Below are 18,076 nucleotides of genomic sequence, written 5' to 3'. Positions count from 1 at the left end.
GACCCCCGCAGCCCGGCTGGGACTTGACCTCCCTCACCCCCGTTTGGCCATGGAGGACCTCGGCCGTGCCAGGGTTCTGGGTTTCCATGCAGGGCTCTCTCATCAAAGTCTGAGCTCCTCAAAGCAAGGTCTGGCCTCCAGCACCTCCCTACCCCAGCTCCTGGCTCAGTGCCCCGCACAGAGGGCACATTCACAAAAGTTCACTGCAGCATGAGGTTTGGGGAGACACCAGGAAGGGCTTTCCGGCAGCTGGGTTCAGATGACAGGAACGAGCAGTCTCCGCTCAGGGCTTCTAAGAAGAGGGCAGAGGCCAACTGCCCTGAGGCAGCGCTGGGCACTGGCCCCGGCTTCCTTGTTCCCGGAGTGGGCGCGGTTGGGAGGGAAGGAAGACGCAGGCCCCAGGAGCTGCCTTCCTGGCGCAGGTCCTCAACCCTCAGCTTGGACCAGAAACAGGGACGGGAGAGAGCGCTTGTCAGGACAGGCCTGGAATGCTGTCCTCCCCCCTTCTCCCCCTGCCCCCCCCCCCCTGCTGCCACCAGCACTCAGGCCCTCCACCTCCAGGAAGCCACTCCTGCCCACCCCAACCTTCCTGATCTTTCTCCCCTTGGAACTCTGATGGCAACTCCACTCAGGGAAGACTCCCTGAGGTTGTGCTGGGGCCTCGAGAGGCCGAGACCAAGAGGAAGGCGTGGCCCTGCCCTCGGGGAGCTCCCAGGAAGAAGGGGAGACGGGCCTGGATGCCCGGCTGGCTGCGCAGTGAGGAGGTGAGGCAGCTATGAAGCCATCATCCTCTCCTCCGCGGGAAAGTAATACAGGAAAAGAATTCCAACCAGGGCGTGTCCTGGAGTGCGTCCCTGAAGAGAGGGCCTCTGAGCTGGGCTGCAAGCAGTGACGACGGGGAGGGGAAACGCAGAGCAAGTGCAAAGGCCTGGGGGGCGGTGGGGGGCTGTGCCTGGGGTCCAGAGGCAGTAGAGCAGCATATGATCAGAGGCTGGGCTACGAGGGAAACTGCGGGCACCAGGCCGCACCCTCCCATCATTAGCTGGGTGAGCCCGGGCTCATCACTGAACGTCTCTGTGCCTCAGTTTCCTTCCTAGAAGGAGAATAATGACAGCACCTACTGAGAGAGTTGTTGAGACTCCAGGGACAGAGGGGCCCGGAGCTGGGCCGGCCCACAGGGCGGCTGTGGAAGTGCGGGCCTTCGCTGTTGAGGGGCACAGCAGGAGAGGCCTGCCCGTGAGGAGGTTATCACGCACCGCCCTGGTCTGATGCTGGGATTCAACAGGCAGATTACAAACTCCTGAGGTGAACACCTGTGCACTTGAACTGAAGTGAGCCTTCCCCACCTCTCAGTCCCTAAACTACTTTTTCTAACTAACTGCGGAGCACTTACTCCACACCAGATGTGTATGTGTGTGTGTTCTTTTCTTTTTTTTTTTTAATTTCGCCTCCCTGAATGGGGTGGGATCTTAGTTCCCCAAACAGGGATCAAAGCCAGGCGCCAGCAGTGAAAGGGCCGAGTCCTAACCACTGGGCCACCAGGGGATTCCCTGTGTATTCTTATTTAATCCTCCCATCCACTTGGGATACGGTGATGTATAAAATCATCAACACTTTATACATGCAAAAGCAAGTCCTGAGAGGCTAACAGCATAAGCCACCCAAGGCAGGACACTAGGGGCAGGATTTCCTGGCTCCAAGACCAATGCTCTTTCCACCGCACCCGAACCCAGAAGAACACACCTGTCCAGAGGTGGGGGAGCTCCCACCCCCCCCCACCGTACACTCACCCAGACTAAGCTTTTGTCTCAGTCAGTATTGTACCCTTGACCCTGACCTGTGCCCCTCAGCCCTCCCCCTTTCCAATGCACAGCCCCTCCCCTGCCACACCCCACAATTCCCTGCACACCCCAGGGTCACTGCAGTTCTGGTCTCCAGCTCTGGGGTCCAGAGCCCAGCACTCTCCCCTCTCCCTGGAGATTTTGGGACTTGCAGAGGGTCACCGCCACCTCGGGGTTCCAGAGACCCCAGTGAGGGAAAGCAAGGCCCCCCAGAGAGCTTCAAAAAGGAAACATGTCTGGACCCCATGCCCAGAAATTCAGAATTAGCCAGGCTGCAGGGGATCCAGGCTTCAATGTTTCTTTAAGACTCCACAGTGACCCTAACGTGGAGCGAGACTTAGAAGCGGTACTCAAGGCGATTGCTGGGAGCTGGTCAGAAACGGGGAGCTGGGCCCAGGCCTGAGGAACGAGTGAGGACAGCCTGGCCCACGCAGGTCTCACCCTCACAGTGCCTAGAGGTGGGAAAGTGCCTTCCCTGCTCGGCCCTGGCTCTGCTGAACAGGAGATTTCACCATCTCACCTTGGGGTGTTCTGAGAGGCAGGCCAGGCAAGATGGTCATCACCCCAGGGGACAGATGAGCCACTGGGACCCAGGACGGGGAGCCAAGGGTGGGCCTTCCACAAAGCAGGACCAGTGCCCCAAGAGGAGGACTCGGGGAGCTAAGGGGTTAAGGGTCACAGCGAACCGAAGCAGCTCCGCCAGGCAGGGGCATCAGCGGGCTTTGGGCTTTACGTTTGACTGACAGAATTTCATTAGCTCTCCTCCTCCAGGGGCCCATCTGAGGAGTAAATCTGGGACCAGCTTCACAGAGCCCAGGTTGGATCGCAGAAAAACCCTGATACTCCTGAAAGGCCTCTGCCCAGGGAAGGAAGCCTGAACCTCACCATTATACTCTCACGTTGGGCCCTCCCTGCTGGGGAGAGAGAACAGGCCAGAGAGTGCACCAGGCATCACACCTCACCCGGAATGGGCAGGTGGGATTAGGGGTGTGGCAAGGGGGTCACCAGCATCCTTGGGGAAGGGTCAGGAATGAGGGGGAAAAGGACCCCTCCCACCCCGAGCAGGGAAGGGAGCAGAAGCAGGCGCTGACCAGAAGGTTGCTCTGGTAAGGGCAGAGGCGCCGGTGTCCTCATCCAGCAGCCCTCCCCCTCTCCAAACTCCCTGCTCTCCAGGGATGCACATGGACCCTTCACCCTCCCCTGCTGGAGAAAGCTGGGCCCCAGGGGCCTGCAACAGATGGAGGGGATCAGAGTTGCCCGCATGGTGGGCAGCGTGTTCACAGCACGGGGTTCACCACCCACGCACAGCCTTGGGCATCTCACGGCACTGTACCCCTGCCCCCCTGCAGGCCCACCTGCCTCATCCAGCACCTCTCAGCAGAGAGCCCACATAGCACTGTGGAAACAGGAAGAGAGGGACAGAGGGAGAGAGAGACAGAGGGAAGGGAAGAGAGAGGCCCCTTCTGTCCAGTGTGGCTTTTCTGCAAACCCAGAGCACCCACTGCCCCCCCCACCCCCATCCTGGCACAGCTGGGCCAAGGAGGGTAGGGGAGGAGGCGGAGAGTCGAAAGGGGAGCTGTGGGACCCCACACCTGGCTTCCTACCCTCCACAGCCACCCCTCCCTGCCCCAGGGGGTCTCAGGCCGAGTCACAGACGCCACAGGCACCACACCTCCTCGAGAGGAGGAACCGAGGGGTGGAAGGATGAGCGGGGACCCACCGGGATCGAGAGATGCCACGCAGGCGGACAGCGGGCGGGCAGCAGCGGGTGTCGGAGACTGCAGAGGGTAGCCAGACACGACCGGCTGGAGGCTCGTCCCTCTGTCCCTCTGTCCATCCAGGGCGGCTCCTCTCTGGGCGGTTCTGAGGCCAGGCGGGCGCTGTTAAAAAGCTTTTTATGTGTGTGTGTGTTAATCACATGATTGCCGTTCACCTGTATTTCGAACAAAGACAGCTCACTGTTTCAAGGCCCCGAACAAGAGTCTGGGCACAGGGAAGAGAAGGGAGGCGGGGGGGGGGGGGGGGACGGGGGGGGGAGGAGGGTTGGCAGCGCCGGGGGTGGCGTCGAGGAAAACTGGGGGGAGATTGTCCAAGGCCGGCGAGCGACAGAAAGAGAAAACCCTTATCAAACTCCTAATTCACTGGGCTCCGAGGGCCCAGACACACTGGCCCGATTGTCTGGCTGGTTGTGTGTGTGCGAGCGTGTGTGTGTGTGTGTGTGTTCCAGTGTCCGCTCCTCCCACCCCCAACATGCCTTCGCCTCGTGTGACTACCTCATTGTGTCCCACTACCCACCCCTCCACCCCCTTGGCCTTTCCCAAGCATGAGGCCTTGCCTAGGCCCCCTTCCCAGCCCCACTCCACACAGGACTCCCTTGGGGTGGGCCTGGGGCCTCGCCCAGCTGCTGAGGAGCTCAGAGCCATCCATGGTCGCCAGTGCGGCCCAGGCTCCATCTGTCCTCCACACACACCCTCACCTCTGCCTCAACACCCACCTTCTGAGAAGAGAGAGGGGCTGCGATCTGTGGAGGAGAGGCCTGGGGAAGCCTGAGATGATGAGCAGGACAGAAAAATGGAGGGGTCACCCTGCTGGGGACGGGGCTGAGGGGAGAAGTGAGCAGAGAGGAGGAAGAGAGAGGCAGGGCAACTCCCCACTCTTTCTCGGGGTGGGGGGGCGACATCAGGATAACCAGGATTGAGACTCACCCTACCAGGGTGGAGGGAGTTGGGTGCCAGGAAGTGGGGCCCCAGAAGCCTTTCAGACCTACTTGGAGAGGGACCCCAGCCCAGCTCACACCCAGCCTCCTGCACGTTAGTCCTGTCCCTCTACCTTGCGGTGCTGGGTGTCCAGTGAGAGGGGACCAGGGGCCCAGCAGGGGCATCTGCACTGGGCAGGGGGTGCGCAGCTTCTCCCCGCCTCACCAGGTATGGACCTGCAATCTTCCTCTCTTTCTGTTTAAGGTGAGAAAGAGAGGGCAGCCCGGGTGCGGGCAGGAGGTGGGGTGAGACAGGCTGGCACTCAACGAGAGGTCTTAGGTGAAGCGACACAGGCCAGCGCCCCACATGTGACAGAGGCTTCACCTGCCTTCTCCTCATTCCTCCCCAATCCTCTGCCAACTGCCCATCCCTCCACCTGAGGCAGAGGTGGGGGGTCCCAGTTGAGCCCAATTTTCCTTCAAGCTACAGGTTGTGACCCTGCCCACCTGCATCCATTGGCTTTCCTGGCCTGACCACCCCACTCCTACACCTCCCAGGATGGGCCTGGGGCAGCAGCGCAGGGAGCGGGCGTGGGGGGGGGCTGGCGGAGGAGCCCTGAGTGTTGGGGATGAAGGAAAGCGCTGGAGGCTCCACCTTCTGCCCTTCCCTCCCTCCCCTCCCCCTCCCCCTCTCCCCCTCCTTCCTTCCCCAGCCCTCGGCAGCAGCTCAGCGCTCAGTCAGTCTCAGGCTGTCCGGCCAGGGTGGTTGGTGGTGAGGATTCAGGCTCCGTCCTGACAAGGCCGTGGCCTGAAGCTCAGGGCCCCCAGCCCCTCCCTCCCAGCCCACCAGCGTCCCCCACCCAGCCCCGAGCTGGACCGCACACCTTGGGACACGGTTTTCCACTTCCTAAGGACGAGCCCCAGACTGGAGGAGAGGTCCGAGGTGAGTGAGTGCGCAGCCCGCTCCTCCCTTCCGGGGCCCAGGCCTGGGACCCTGCGGTGGGGTGTGGGGTGGCGAGAGGCTTACACCCGCATCTGCCCCCCACCCAGCTCCTCCAGGCACCGTCGGGGCAGGCGGAAGGGAAGAAGGAAAGGTGAGAGAAAAGGTGGGAAATTCCAGGAGCCAGGATTAGAGCAGAATAAAGAGTCCGTTTTTCTTCCTTTCCATCAACAAACCTCCACCCAAGAGGAGGTTTAAAAAAAAAAACCCAAACCCACCCACACCAAGAGACGGTTGGGACCAGGTGGCGGGAAGACACGGAGGCGGGAGCTAGGAGGCCGAGCCAGGGTCTAGCATGTGCGCGGGGCCCAGGGTCTGTGGTGGGTTTAGGGGGAGCCAGGCAGACGCCACCTCGGGGCCGTGCCTGCATCGCGTCCCGCGCCGCGACGCCGTCGGGGCTGCGCGCACTCCTCCCATCGCACCCGCCTTCCCGTCCAGGTGGGCGTTGGACTCTTTGCGAGGACCCCGGCGGCGGGCCCCGGGGAGGCGGCCGAGGCGGCGGCGGCCGGGGGCGACATGGCGGAGGAGCAGGACCTGTCCGAGGTGGAGCTGAGCCCCGTGGGCTCCGAGGAGCCGCGCTGCCTGTCCCCGGGGAGCGCGCCCTCTCTGGGGCCCGACGGCGGCGGTGGAGGCGGCGGATCGGGCCTGCGAGCCAGCCCGGGGCCCGGCGAGCTGGGCAAGGTCAAGAAGGAGCAGCAGGACGGCGAGGCGGACGATGACAAGTTCCCCGTGTGCATCCGCGAGGCCGTCAGCCAGGTGCTCAGCGGCTACGACTGGACGCTGGTGCCCATGCCCGTGCGCGTCAACGGCGCCAGCAAGAGCAAACCGCACGTCAAGCGGCCCATGAACGCCTTCATGGTGTGGGCGCAGGCAGCGCGCAGGAAGCTGGCGGACCAGTACCCGCACCTGCACAACGCCGAGCTCAGCAAGACGCTGGGCAAGCTCTGGAGGTGAGCGCCCCCGACCCGCCTCCGGGCAGCTCCCGCGGGCCCCCTACCTGCGGGTGGATTCGGGCTAGACGGGCACTGCCTGAGCCTTTCTCCTGGGGCAGCCACCGCCTTGATGGTGGGACTGGAAGGCCAGCTGGGTGCATCGGACCCGCCCTTCCCCCAGTACCCCTTTGTGGTTGCGCTCGCTCGGATCTCCAGCGGCCTAGGCCCGGCTCCCCAGCCGGGGCAGCGGGCTGGAAGGCGCCCCCTCGCGGTTGGAATTCTGTCGGTGGCAGGCGCTCGGGCCTGGGTTTCTTGGGGCGAGAGTGAAGGCGGAAGGGAGGGAAGGCTGGTGGAGGACTCCACACCACAGGGCTCCACTAACCCCTTCCACAGGCAAGCCACTCAAGGGTGCCACTGCCGCCGGTCAGGGGGATTCGGGGGAAACGCTTGGGAAAGAACTGAAGGCCAGGCTGGAGAGGCAGGGAAACTGAGGCAGCCAGGTGGAGGGCTGGGGGAGTGAGATGGGGTGGGGTGGGGGGTTGCAGACAAGGAATTCAGATCCGGGTCTTTGAAAGGGTGAGGGATGGAGGACTGCTGAGGACAACTCGGCCACTGCAGGATCTTGTCCTACCCCAGCTGCCTTCTCTGTGCCCTTCTGACCACCCTTCCTTCAGGCCGGGGGCTTCTTCTTCCCCCAGGGGAGGGGACACATGGAAAGAAGCCTGCCCCTCCCACCCGGCCCCAGAGCTGCCAGGCCCGTCTCTTCCCCTCCCTCCCTCTCCCAGTCCAGGCGCCATCTTCTTTTCCAGGGCCCCACCCAGCAGTAACCTCCTACCCCTCCAGCCCTAGACCGGAGAGCCCTGGCCAGGAGGAAACGTTGGTGCCTTGCCTACCCAGGGTCCCTCAGAGTCCCAGGTTCTCTGGAAGCAGCCCAAACCTCTGGGAAAAACAGCCCTCGAGGAGGCAGGCGGCCTCACCTCAGGTCTGGGGCTTAGGCTGGCCCCTTGGGAATATGTTGTTGACCAGGGCAACCCCGCCCCCCAAGAAGTCCTGGGCAGCTCAGATCGAGAGCAAGGGCTCCAGAAGATGTGCGTCTGCAGAGATTACCTGATTCCCCACTGGACTGCCCAAGAGATAGGCCCAGAGAGGCAAAGGGACCACCAAGGCCACGTAACAGCTCGGGGCAGAGCCAGGGCCAGAACCGAGGTCTCCTGGCTCTTCGTCCAGTGGTCTTCCCACACACCATCCTTGGTGACAGAAGTGGGTCACGCCTGCACTCTAAGACATGGTCAGGAGGTGGGGAGGGTGAGGGCAGAGGAGAGCAGGAGCGAGGAGCCTCTGAGCTGCAGAAAGTTTGGGCTTTGTCAGAGGGGCCTGCCACCCTCCTGCCGCTGCCCTCCCCCTGCCGGCCCCAGCACAGTGCAGATTGGCCTAGAAGGCCAAAGGCTTAAGGTGGTGGAAGGCGCGGGAGGGCCCCCAAGAGACCTAGAGGAATTCCCATCCAGCCCCCTGGCCCCGTCCTTGGCCATGTGTCTGCTAAAGGCCTGGTGCTCCTTCCCGTCCCGCTCTCAGTGCTCTGCTCACCCCAGCAGGCGCTGGGCTCAGTGGCCAACCTGCTGCATGGACTCAGAGGGTCTAACCCTGCCCAGGAGCAGAGGTCAAAGCTAGCTCCTCTGCCCAAGGTCCATCCGCACTGTGGCAGGGCTCAGCCAGGCCAGTACCCTTGGTGCCATGGGACAGAGAAGAGCAAGTGAGAGACGGACAACCAGGAGGGAGACAGGCAGACAAAACAGGCCCTGGGACCACGAGCAGACCACAGTGAGGGCATCAAAGCAAGGATGGACACCCTGCTTCTCCCCCCGCCATTGCCAAGGATTTAAAATTGGACCCTCCAACGTCCCTGTCTGTCCCTGTTCCCCTAGCCCAGGCATGGGCTACCTCAGAAGGACTTGTTCCTGGCCGCCACTCAAGTTGTGCGCACAGGGGCCCAGGGTGCCCCCCAGGGGCCAACCTGGGGTGGGGCAATCAGGAAAGCAGGCACTGCTTACTCAGGACCCAACCCCAGACAATGGCAAGGATCAAAGGCTACGCCAACAGCTACCTAACCCTACCTAGAGCCTAGAGCCTGGGTGGGGGCCCCAGGAGACATCTGTATATGCACTGGGCTGGCCAGTCTCTCCAGGGGCTCCTCCTGAAATCCCCCCCACCCCCGGCCCAGGCTCATGACTCCCAGGCTGTCAGGAAGGGGTATGGTTATCTAGGCAGAACTGGAAATCAGGGGCCCTATACCTGAGAAGAGAAAGACATGCATACAGACTGTGTGGGGTGCTGGAAGGGGGTTGGGGTCAGACACACCAGCGTCCGGGTCCTGGCTCCTAAATGGCTGGGGGAGCGCCGACGGTCACGCTAACCTTCGGTGCCCGCCTGGGAAAGGACTGTTAGATGTTGTTCACGTGGTGCTGGGGGTATACAGGTTGGCCTGCCTGGAGAGAATAATTACAGCAGGCTGGAGCCTCTCCCGACTCCCAGGTCCCTTCCCTGACAGGAGCAGGTGAAGTGGCAGCCAGTGCCCCACCGTGGAAGCCCCCCACATGGGGTTCCAGTTTGGGTGGGGAACCAGCCTAGCCCCTCCCCATCCCTATTCCAGACCTCGGAGACCCAGAGATGAAGCGAAGTGCAGATGAGCATGAGGTTTGTAGTTAGAGCTGTGGTGACAGGGCTGGCGCTGGAGTCAAGATGAAGTTTGGGATTGGGTTTATGTGGTGGGGCAGGGCGGGTCTGGGGTCAGGAGAGAGCCTGAAAAGAGCCGAGATTGAAGGTCTGGGTGCGGCTGGGTGGTTTGGGGGTGAGGTTAGCATTGGCCTAAAGCTGGCCATCCCCCCACCCCGCCCCCGGGCTAGATTTCTATCGAGGTTAGGGTACTGCTGGGAACTAGCATGGGAGGTGCCAATGGGATGCAGTGTTGGAATCTTCCCTCTCTTCTGGCCTGTGCCCTGGCTCCATGCCCCCTGCCATTTTCTTGCTGATTCACATCCGGTTGCCAGCTGGACAGAGGGCACAGGGAAGGTTTGGGGTGGAAGAGCGAGTGCAGTGTCCCCAAACATCCTGGGAGCCTCTGTGCCGGGGCCACAGCTGGCTGAGGCACCCTCACATGCAGCTTCTCCCCTCACCACACACATACCATTGGGCCTGCCCCACCTACTCCCCTAGGCTGGCTGGGGTTGGGGGGTGGGCACAGCTGGGGTGAAAAAGGCTGCATACCACTCCCTCACTCCTGAGGCCTTGGTCTGGGGTCTCCATCCCATCACTCAGCTAGAGGGACCCTTGGAAAGTGAAAGTTGCACTAGGGCTGGGCCGGGTGGCCTAGGGGGAGGGCAGCCAGGGGAGGCTAAGCTGCAGAGGAATGCCGCTGCCCGCTAGGAGGTGCCTGGTATGACCACCCCCTCCCATCCTGGGCAGGGAGGGCTCAGCCTTCTGCTGACTGGGTGAAGAGGGCGCCCACTGTGGGGGGTGGGGGCGGGCAGCTGGAGAGAGAGGCCCTTTGGGCCAAAGGACAGAGCTGCTCCCACAGAGTGCCTTATGTCTCGGAGTCTGAGTGTGTGTTCTTTCCCCTGAGCCCCTCTTTGAGGTACCCCATCCTGCCCTCCTCACCCTGAGCAGCCAAGCCCTGAACTCCCCCTGCCCCAGCCCTGACCTGAGGCTGGAGTACCCCTGCTTGAAGTGGGCAGGGGTACTGTCTTCAGGGGCTGCCTTCCATTGGCTGGGCTTGGACTGGGGAGGAGGTCTGTCTGCCCCTGTCCAGGGTCTCAGAAGAGAGTCTAGCTTCCTTTACCCTCTGTCACCCCCCTGGACAAGGAGATCTGATCTCCCCCAGGAGGCAGTGGCTCCTACATAGTAAGGGACACTCACATCCTGCCCCCTAGGCCCCACCACACTGGGATTCACAAAAATCCAGATTCTAGAGTTGAGGGGTTCCACGCCAGGTCCTCCTGTCCACCCACCCCACAAGCAGCATTAGAATTGCACCTGTTACTCAAGGTGCCAGTCCCCCATCCCCAGGTCTCATGCACAGCGCTTCACAGCCATTATCTTGGCCAATCCCACACCTGGTGAAGTAGGTATTATCATCCCCGTTTTATAGGTGAAGAAACTAAGGCTCAGAGAAGTGACTTGCCCACGGTCACTCAGCTAGTAAGTAGCAGACACTGGACTCTTCCCCCTCACCATGCTGCTTCTGTTTGCACACCTCCAGTCCCAGGGAGCTCACCCCCTAACGAGGCAGCCAGCTCCACTTGCAGACAGCTTTGATGACGAGAAACATTTTCTCTTCCTTGAACTGAAGGAAGCTCTATGCCTCTTGTAAGCTCTATTCTAACTCCATGCTCAGGGGCTGCCAGGAGCAGCAGGCTGATTCCTCTCTCACACTCCAGCCCCCGAGAGATCTGGGGCAGAGATCACTGCCCTCTGAGGCTGTGGTGCCTTGGGCTCACATCCTCCAGTCCATAAATCAAACGGCACAGCCCCCTGCCCGCTGGGCTCCCCGTCCCGGGGCCTCATTTCTTCTAGGGCAGACACTTATGATGTCTCCCCCTCTGCTGCCTCCCCCAACCACCCCACCCCAGGCTGCTGAATGAGAGTGACAAGCGCCCCTTCATTGAGGAGGCCGAGCGGCTCCGGATGCAGCACAAGAAGGATCACCCAGATTACAAGTACCAGCCGCGGAGGCGGAAGAACGGGAAGGCGGCCCAGGGAGAGTCAGAGTGCCCAGGCGGGGAGGCCGAGCAGGGCAGTGCTGCTGCCATCCAGGCCCACTACAAGAGCGCCCACCTGGACCACCGGCACCCGGGCGAGGGCTCCCCGATGTCAGATGGAAACCCTGAGCACCCCTCGGGTGAGCACGGAGCTGGGAGCTTGGGTTGGGGGAGGCTGGGCGGTGGGGAGAGGCAAAGGCTGGCTGGCTTGAGACCCGAGGCTCTGGGAAGGGCTGGCCCGACTGGGTGGTTGCCCAGCTAGGGTGCAGGGGCCCAGAGGGAGCTCAGTGGGGACTCAGGTGTCAGGCGAGGCGGCTGGGCAAGAGGGCTCTGACCAGGACTGATAGAAGGGGCACTGCTTTGGGGTGAAGAGACCAGTTAAGGAGGCCATGGAGGCCAGTGGGGGAGTTACACCGAAGAAAAGTGGGACAGGACGATTTTGAGAAATGGGAGAGCAGATGAAGGGGAGATCACTGCCTCTTTCCCACCTCCCAGTCTGATGGGGGAGACACGGCATGTGACATTGAGCACGTGCCATGGATGAGCCAGACACAGGGTATCTATCCTGTTTCCTTCTCATTAATGATGATAACAGCTAACATTAACTGAGTACCTACTGTGTGCCAGGCACACATCCAATCACTCTAAACTGTGATGAGGCGGTCACACTGCCTGGGGTCAGACCTCAGCTCTGGCAAATCACTCTCATTTTACAGAGAGAAAACTCTACAGAAAACTGAGAGTAACTTGCCGTACAGCTGAGGTCTAAGCCCAGGTGGTCTGGCTCCGGGGCCTCTGCTCCACCACAGCTGCCTCACTTGTGTTCGTAGCATACAGAACACCGTGCTTGGGGTCAGGCACGTTGGCAAGTCTCAGTGAGCAGAGCTCTGCCTTCAGAAGACACGCTCCGAGTACTCCTTTGTGCCAGACCTGGAAGCAGACACCAGGCATACAAACGAGAAGCCACGGTCCCTGGCCTCAGGAGCCCACTCTAGAGGGATGAAAACAACTGAATTAAGTACAGGATGAAACAAGTGCACACAAAGCCCATGAGGGGGCATGACCTCTAGGGAGGAGGCATCGACCTGTCCACCCAGTCGGTCTCCAAAGATACCCAGCTACCCACCAGACTCTGGTCAAGGAAAGCTTCCAGAAGGAGGCCATGTCTGAGCTGCTTGCTATCACCTTTGTTTTACTAATAAGGAAACTGATGAGAAGATAGGGGGTCTGCCCAGGGTCACACAGTAAGTGGCAGAGCCAGGATTCAAACTCAAAGTCTAGACACTCTGGCCAGCACAGGACTCAGCATTGCCTCTGGTCTGATGGAGGTACAGGCCTGCCCTCGAGGAGCGTCTGGTTTCCGAGACCATGAACATGTTCTCTCTCCGATGGGGTCCTCAATCCAGCCATTCCGCCCTCACACTCCTTTGGAGATTCAGGGACACAGACACACCAGAAGACCTTGGACCTTGTACAGAACAACCAGTTCACTATATTACTGTAGGCCTGGGCTTTCTCTTCCCCTTCAACAGCTCAGCTACTCCTCCTCAGTGAGACCTTCCCCACGTCCCCAGGGCAGGGTGAGCAGCTTCCTGCGCTGGTCCCCTGAGCCCTTCACACATCCCCTCATCACAGCACTTCGGATGCTGCCCTCTAGCCATGTGTGGGTCCCTGGATCTCCCCCAAGACTAGGAGCTGTGCAGACAAGGACCCATTTGATTTACATTTGTATCCCCTACGCCTGGCACAGTGCCTGGCACTTAGCAGTGCCCCCTAAGTGTTTGCTGAATGAATGTGTGAATGAGCAAATGGACAGACAAAGGAACGGGGTAGAGCAGGTCACTTATCTCATTGCTCTCCTGAACAGGCAGGGAGAAAGCTGGAGGAACAATGGGACAGCGCGGTGTGTGATGGGAGCTGAAAGCATGGTCGGGGGCACTGGGTCACAGGGAAGGTTTCCTTGAATAAGGGGCACTTGAGGTGGCCTTGGGAGGAAGGAGGGGGTTGGAGGTGACACATCGCTGTTCAGGGCCCAGGGCTGGAGGAGGCCCAGGCAAGCCAGCAAAAGCGATGAGGGCGGGAGAGGTCAGCAGAGGGAGCGGCCAGCAGAGGCTGAGTGTGCTTAAGAGAGAACAGGCGAGCCCAGACCCACAGGCCAGACCCCATCGGGCTCAACAGTTAAGGAACAATGGGAGCAGGCAGGGAAGCCGACTTCAGCTGGTGTGAGGAAGAACTTTCCAATGGGAAGGGCTTTGCAGAATGAAGCAGGAGGTGGGTGACGCGGGAGTCCTATTTTGGTAGGAGACAGGACTCATTCCTAAGATTGGGGCACTTCATAAATAACTGGAGGTCAACCCAAGGTCATTACATAATTACATGCCACCTCGGGCTGCCCAAACGTGTAAAACTTGCAGGGCCACGCGGGGATCAGTCCTCAGCCTCTGGAGGCATCTTGTCTGAAAGTGAACCATTGGAATCCAGCAGCCTCTGACCTCGGTTCCTGCTTCCTTTCTCTCTGTCTCCCTCCCCTGCAGGCCAGAGCCATGGCCCGCCCACCCCTCCGACCACCCCAAAGACAGAGCTGCAGTCGGGCAAGGCAGACCCCAAGCGGGATGGGCGCTCCATGGGGGAGGGCGGGAAGCCTCACATCGACTTCGGCAACGTGGACATCGGTGAGATCAGCCACGAGGTAATGTCCAACATGGAGACCTTTGATGTGGCTGAGTTGGACCAGTACCTGCCGCCCAACGGGCACCCGGGCCATGTGGGCAGCTACTCGGCAGCTGGCTACGGGCTGGGCAGCGCCCTGGCTGTGGCCAGTGGACACTCTGCCTGGATCTCCAAGCCTCCAGGTGTGGCTCTGCCCACGGTCTCGCCACCTGGTGTGGATGCCAAAGCCCAGGTGAAGACGGAGACCGCGGGGCCCCAGGGGCCCCCGCACTACACTGACCAGCCGTCCACCTCGCAGATCGCCTACACCTCCCTCAGTCTGCCCCACTATGGCTCCGCCTTCCCCTCCATCTCCCGCCCCCAGTTTGACTACTCTGACCATCAGCCCTCAGGACCCTATTATGGCCATTCAGGCCAGACCTCTGGCCTCTACTCGGCCTTCTCCTACATGGGGCCCTCACAGCGGCCCCTCTACACGGCCATCTCTGACCCCAGCCCCTCAGGGCCCCAGTCCCACAGCCCCACACACTGGGAGCAGCCAGTATATACGACGCTGTCCCGGCCTTAAAGAAGGCCCTGTCACCACCACCCTCGCCCTGCCCCTTCCCCCAGCCCTCGCGCCCTGTTCCTCGCCCATCTCAGGCCCGGTGGCGGCTGTGGAGGCAGCTGCAGAGGCTGACAGCTGAGGGAAGGCCTTCTGTCTGGCCCACTGCCTTTGATGACCCCACCCCGTCCTATCCAGACTCCAGCCCAGGCACAGCCCTGGGCTACTCGGCTGGGCAGAGGAGAAGGAGGTTGCTTGTTGCCCCAGACTGAAAAACGAGGGGCTGCACCTTCCCCCCAGGAATGACCCTCGATCCCAGGATCTGAGCAGGCCCCGCTCACCCTCCTCTGGGAGGAGGGGAAGCATCCAGGGTCAGATGGGAATTGGAGGCCTTGCCACTCCTGTGCCCATGTTTCCTCTTTCGTGGGCAATAAGGGGACTGACATAACCCGTGCCACCTGCGCCATGTGCCTAAGAGCAAGGCCAGCCAGAGACCTGCGTCAGTGCCTGCAGCAGGCTCCGTCTGCCCCGCAGGGGCTGAGGACAGTTCTGAATAGCCTCGAGGGAGAGGGGGTGGGGGGGGGGCTCAGAGGGAGGTCTCCTCAACCCTTCAGTGCCCCCTCCCCTCCTGAACACAGGAAGGGATTGGCACAGAGGCCCCCAGATCCAATTTCATGCCAGTAACCTCATTCTTTGTCTAATGGAGAAAGAGGACCCAGGTCCTGCTCCACTACAAGCTCCCAGATCTTGAGGCACATCCCAGGAGATGAGGAGGCAGGGACCCCAGGATTCGGAGACAATTCACAGAGCCTTCCTCCCGGCTCCCCGCCAACTCCCTCTCCCCTCACCAGGCTCTGTGGCCCCTGCTCTGTCAGCCCCAACTCCTTGGGCTTCCCAGAGTTATAGGCTGCTCAGGCCCAAACCCTCGGCTCCAGGGGGAGACCCAGGGCCCAGCACCCAGGTTGCTGGCAGCAGGCCGAAGACACTAAACTCCTGACATGTACATTCTGCCCTGGCCTTTTGCCCTTTGCCTCCCAATGGTATTTGAATAAAGTATGTAGCTCTGTTCTGCCCCTATCTTCCTGTTCTGCAGCCCCCCAATCCACATGTAACTCATTACTGCCCCCCTCTTATTTATCTCAGTAGCTCCCTCTCCCCCTTCCCCTCTGCTAGGTACTCTAGCCCCTATTAACTCTGCATTAAGCATTCTACATAATAAAATTAAAGGTTCCGGTTACCTGCTTGGTGGGCCTGACCTGGCCTGTCTCTTGGTCTCTTATCCCTGTACCTGTGCTTTTTCAAACACTTTCTGAAAGTAGCTAGGGGTAGAATGCAAAGAACAGACAATCCAAAGGTCTCCTCTCTCCCAGTGCAGCAGGTTAGGACAACTGGCATCACAGTGGGGTCAGTGTGTGCTCAGAACTGAGGCCTCAGATGCGAGCTCTGCCCCCAGCCCAGCTGTGCCCACACTGCAGGTGGGCCACTTGCTGACCCAGCTGGAACCCAGCGAGAGCGCCTTCCAAGCAGCCCTTCCTCGCCCAGCAGAGACGGGGCCTTGCAAAGAATTCAAGGAACAAGTATTTGAAGGTAGATCAGGCCTCATGTCTTGCTGTCTGCAGTCAGCAGGCCTGGTCCTTTAGGATGGGTGGATGGGCCTTCTCTCACTGTACCCTCCACTTGCCACCTCCCCCAATAACACACACAGGCGCGCGCGCGCGCACACACACACACACACACACACACACACACACACACACACACACACAACTTGTCCAACACCAGGATCTAGCCGAGTCCTCGTAGCAGGTGCCTGTGTCTAAGTGTAAACCAGGATGGCAGACATGCCATCTAATCCTTCAGGGTTTCCTCCCCAAAAGCTCTTTCCTCAACGGAATTCCAACCTGCACTCTGGCGCCAGGAGCTCCTCCACCACAGGGACACGGAAATCTCTTCCCCTCTTCCCCGTGCTCCATTGATAGACACCTCCAATGGTTGGAAGTCCTTCCTTACACTCAGCTCATAGTAACAGTAATAGCTACCATGTACTGGGTGCTCCCTGGCCAAGTGCTTTATATCCTTCAGGCCTATGAGGGAGTGGGTCCAGTCGTTATCCCCATTTCCCAGATGGGGACCTGACACTGCGAGGTGGGTGCCGAGAAGTGCTGGTGCAGATTTTGAAGCCAGCTGACTCCAAAGCTTGCGCCCTTAACCATCTCTTCCACCTGCCCTACTTCCGCTTGTAATCTAAAGCGATGATGCTTTCACGGCTCCAGGCCAGCATCCCCAGATCTTGCATCTATTTCTTCTGTCTGTGGGCTCCAGCCCCTCACCTTCTAGTCAGGACCTTGGGCGGGGTAGGGGGCACCAAGAACTAGCCCAGTCCTCCCGAGTGGCCAGACTGCCATCCGGAAGCTATGTCACGCAAGCTCTTCAGGCCACTTCGCCAAAACCGCTCGCTCCCATGAAGCGGAGTGGTAACTACAAACCCCTGCTCTTGTAGATAAAACCTGCGGCCAAGTCAGACCACCTGTATACAAGTGGTTTTCTAGTGTTTTGTTGATGTTGTTGTGTTGTAGATAAATGCAGGATTTTATATTGATCTTTAACAGATTTCATCTTGTTGCATCTGACCATTTCCCCACCTATATTAAATCCTTCAGAATTCTGAATCCAACTTATAGTTTTCCTGAGCTTTATGTCTGAAACTTGAATATCCTCATTCAGGTCACTAATGAAAAAAGGTTGGAATGAAGAAGGACATGCCCTGTGTACACCACTAAAAACCTCTCCATCCATTCTGTTAACTATACTCTTAGGGAAAAGACTGTCCAATCAATTCTGAATCTAATTTTATCACCTTGAAGTACACGCTTCTCCATCATAGCTGCACAGAAAGACTGCCTGATGCCTTGTTAAAATCAAGGTTCACTGTATCTGTGGCATTCTTCCAACCTACCAGACCAGTAACCATTGAAAACAGAAAATCTGGTTCACTTGGTGATATTCTTAGAAACCCTATGCTAGCTCCAGGATCCTTTTATTATCCAAGTGTTTTCAAATATGCAATAGCCTATTCTAGAATTTTGTTAGGGATCAATCAGTACCAACCTTATGTGCTCATAATTCTTACAACCCACCCTTTCCCTCTACTGACAAGCAGGACATTAGTCCATTTCTGGTCTGTTCAGCATTTCCAGTCTTCTCCTGTGCTCAGTGGGATTGTGGACATGGAGCTGGCAGGGCAGGTGGGAGGGGCTACATCAAGAAGATGAAATCACCACCTCCAGGACCTCGTGAGGCTCACTGGAAAGTCACTGGGGATACGGGAGAAGGGGAAATGGCCCAAAAGAACAAATAACCCGACAGAAGTCGGGAGACCTAGCTTGTGCTCATGCCTCAGACCTGAGCTTCTGGATGAGCTCAGGCCTCAGTAGTGGCTCCACGTGTAAACAGAGACGGGGCAGGTGTATCGGGAGAGGGCTGAGGAGACCATGCCCTGGCCAGGCCAGCTGAGCTGGAAGGGGCTGACTCCGTGAAAGAGCAGCAGAATGGGAAGGGGGAAATGGGAGGAAAAACACCCCTTTCTCCAACTCCTCTACACCCTATCCCCTAAGGGTTAACCCCCTCCCTCTCCCAGCCGCTT

At 59.7% G+C, this 18,076-nt stretch overlaps 2 protein-coding genes across 4 annotated transcripts; one reads left to right on the top strand and one right to left on the bottom strand.

Moving 5' to 3' along the window:
- Positions 1-535: 535 nt before the first annotated feature.
- LOC105748497 (uncharacterized) lies at positions 536-6,054 on the bottom strand. The gene is given in 8 exon segments (XM_049694940.1): positions 536-2,795; positions 2,798-2,887; positions 2,890-2,953; positions 2,955-2,990; positions 2,992-3,077; positions 3,080-3,178; positions 3,181-3,721; positions 5,959-6,054. Coding segments are annotated over 8 exon segments (1,254 nt in total). The 3' UTR covers positions 536-2,553.
- Positions 5,258-15,095, top strand: SOX10 (SRY-box transcription factor 10). 3 transcript variants are annotated; one of them, XM_049694966.1, is made up of 5 exons: positions 5,258-5,479; positions 5,587-5,630; positions 5,975-6,486; positions 11,091-11,359; positions 13,754-15,095. In XM_049694966.1, exons 3-5 carry the CDS (start codon positions 6,053-6,055, stop codon positions 14,455-14,457), a joined length of 1,407 nt encoding a protein of 468 aa, XP_049550923.1. In that variant the 5' UTR covers positions 5,258-5,479; positions 5,587-5,630; positions 5,975-6,052; the 3' UTR covers positions 14,458-15,095. The 3 variants fall into 3 exon arrangements, with proteins under 3 accessions (XP_049550923.1, XP_049550924.1, XP_033260924.1); XM_049694967.1 differs by having other exon boundaries at positions 5,587-5,642; XM_033405033.2 differs by lacking the exon at positions 5,587-5,630.
- The last annotated feature ends 2,981 nt before the right edge of the window (positions 15,096-18,076 follow it).

The sequence above is a fragment of the Orcinus orca genome, chromosome 11, assembly GCF_937001465.1.
Source record: "Orcinus orca chromosome 11, mOrcOrc1.1, whole genome shotgun sequence".
Lineage (NCBI taxonomy): Eukaryota > Metazoa > Chordata > Mammalia > Artiodactyla > Delphinidae > Orcinus > Orcinus orca.
Note: the sequence above shows the minus strand (reverse complement) of the source record. Positions and strands in the feature narration are given on the sequence as shown.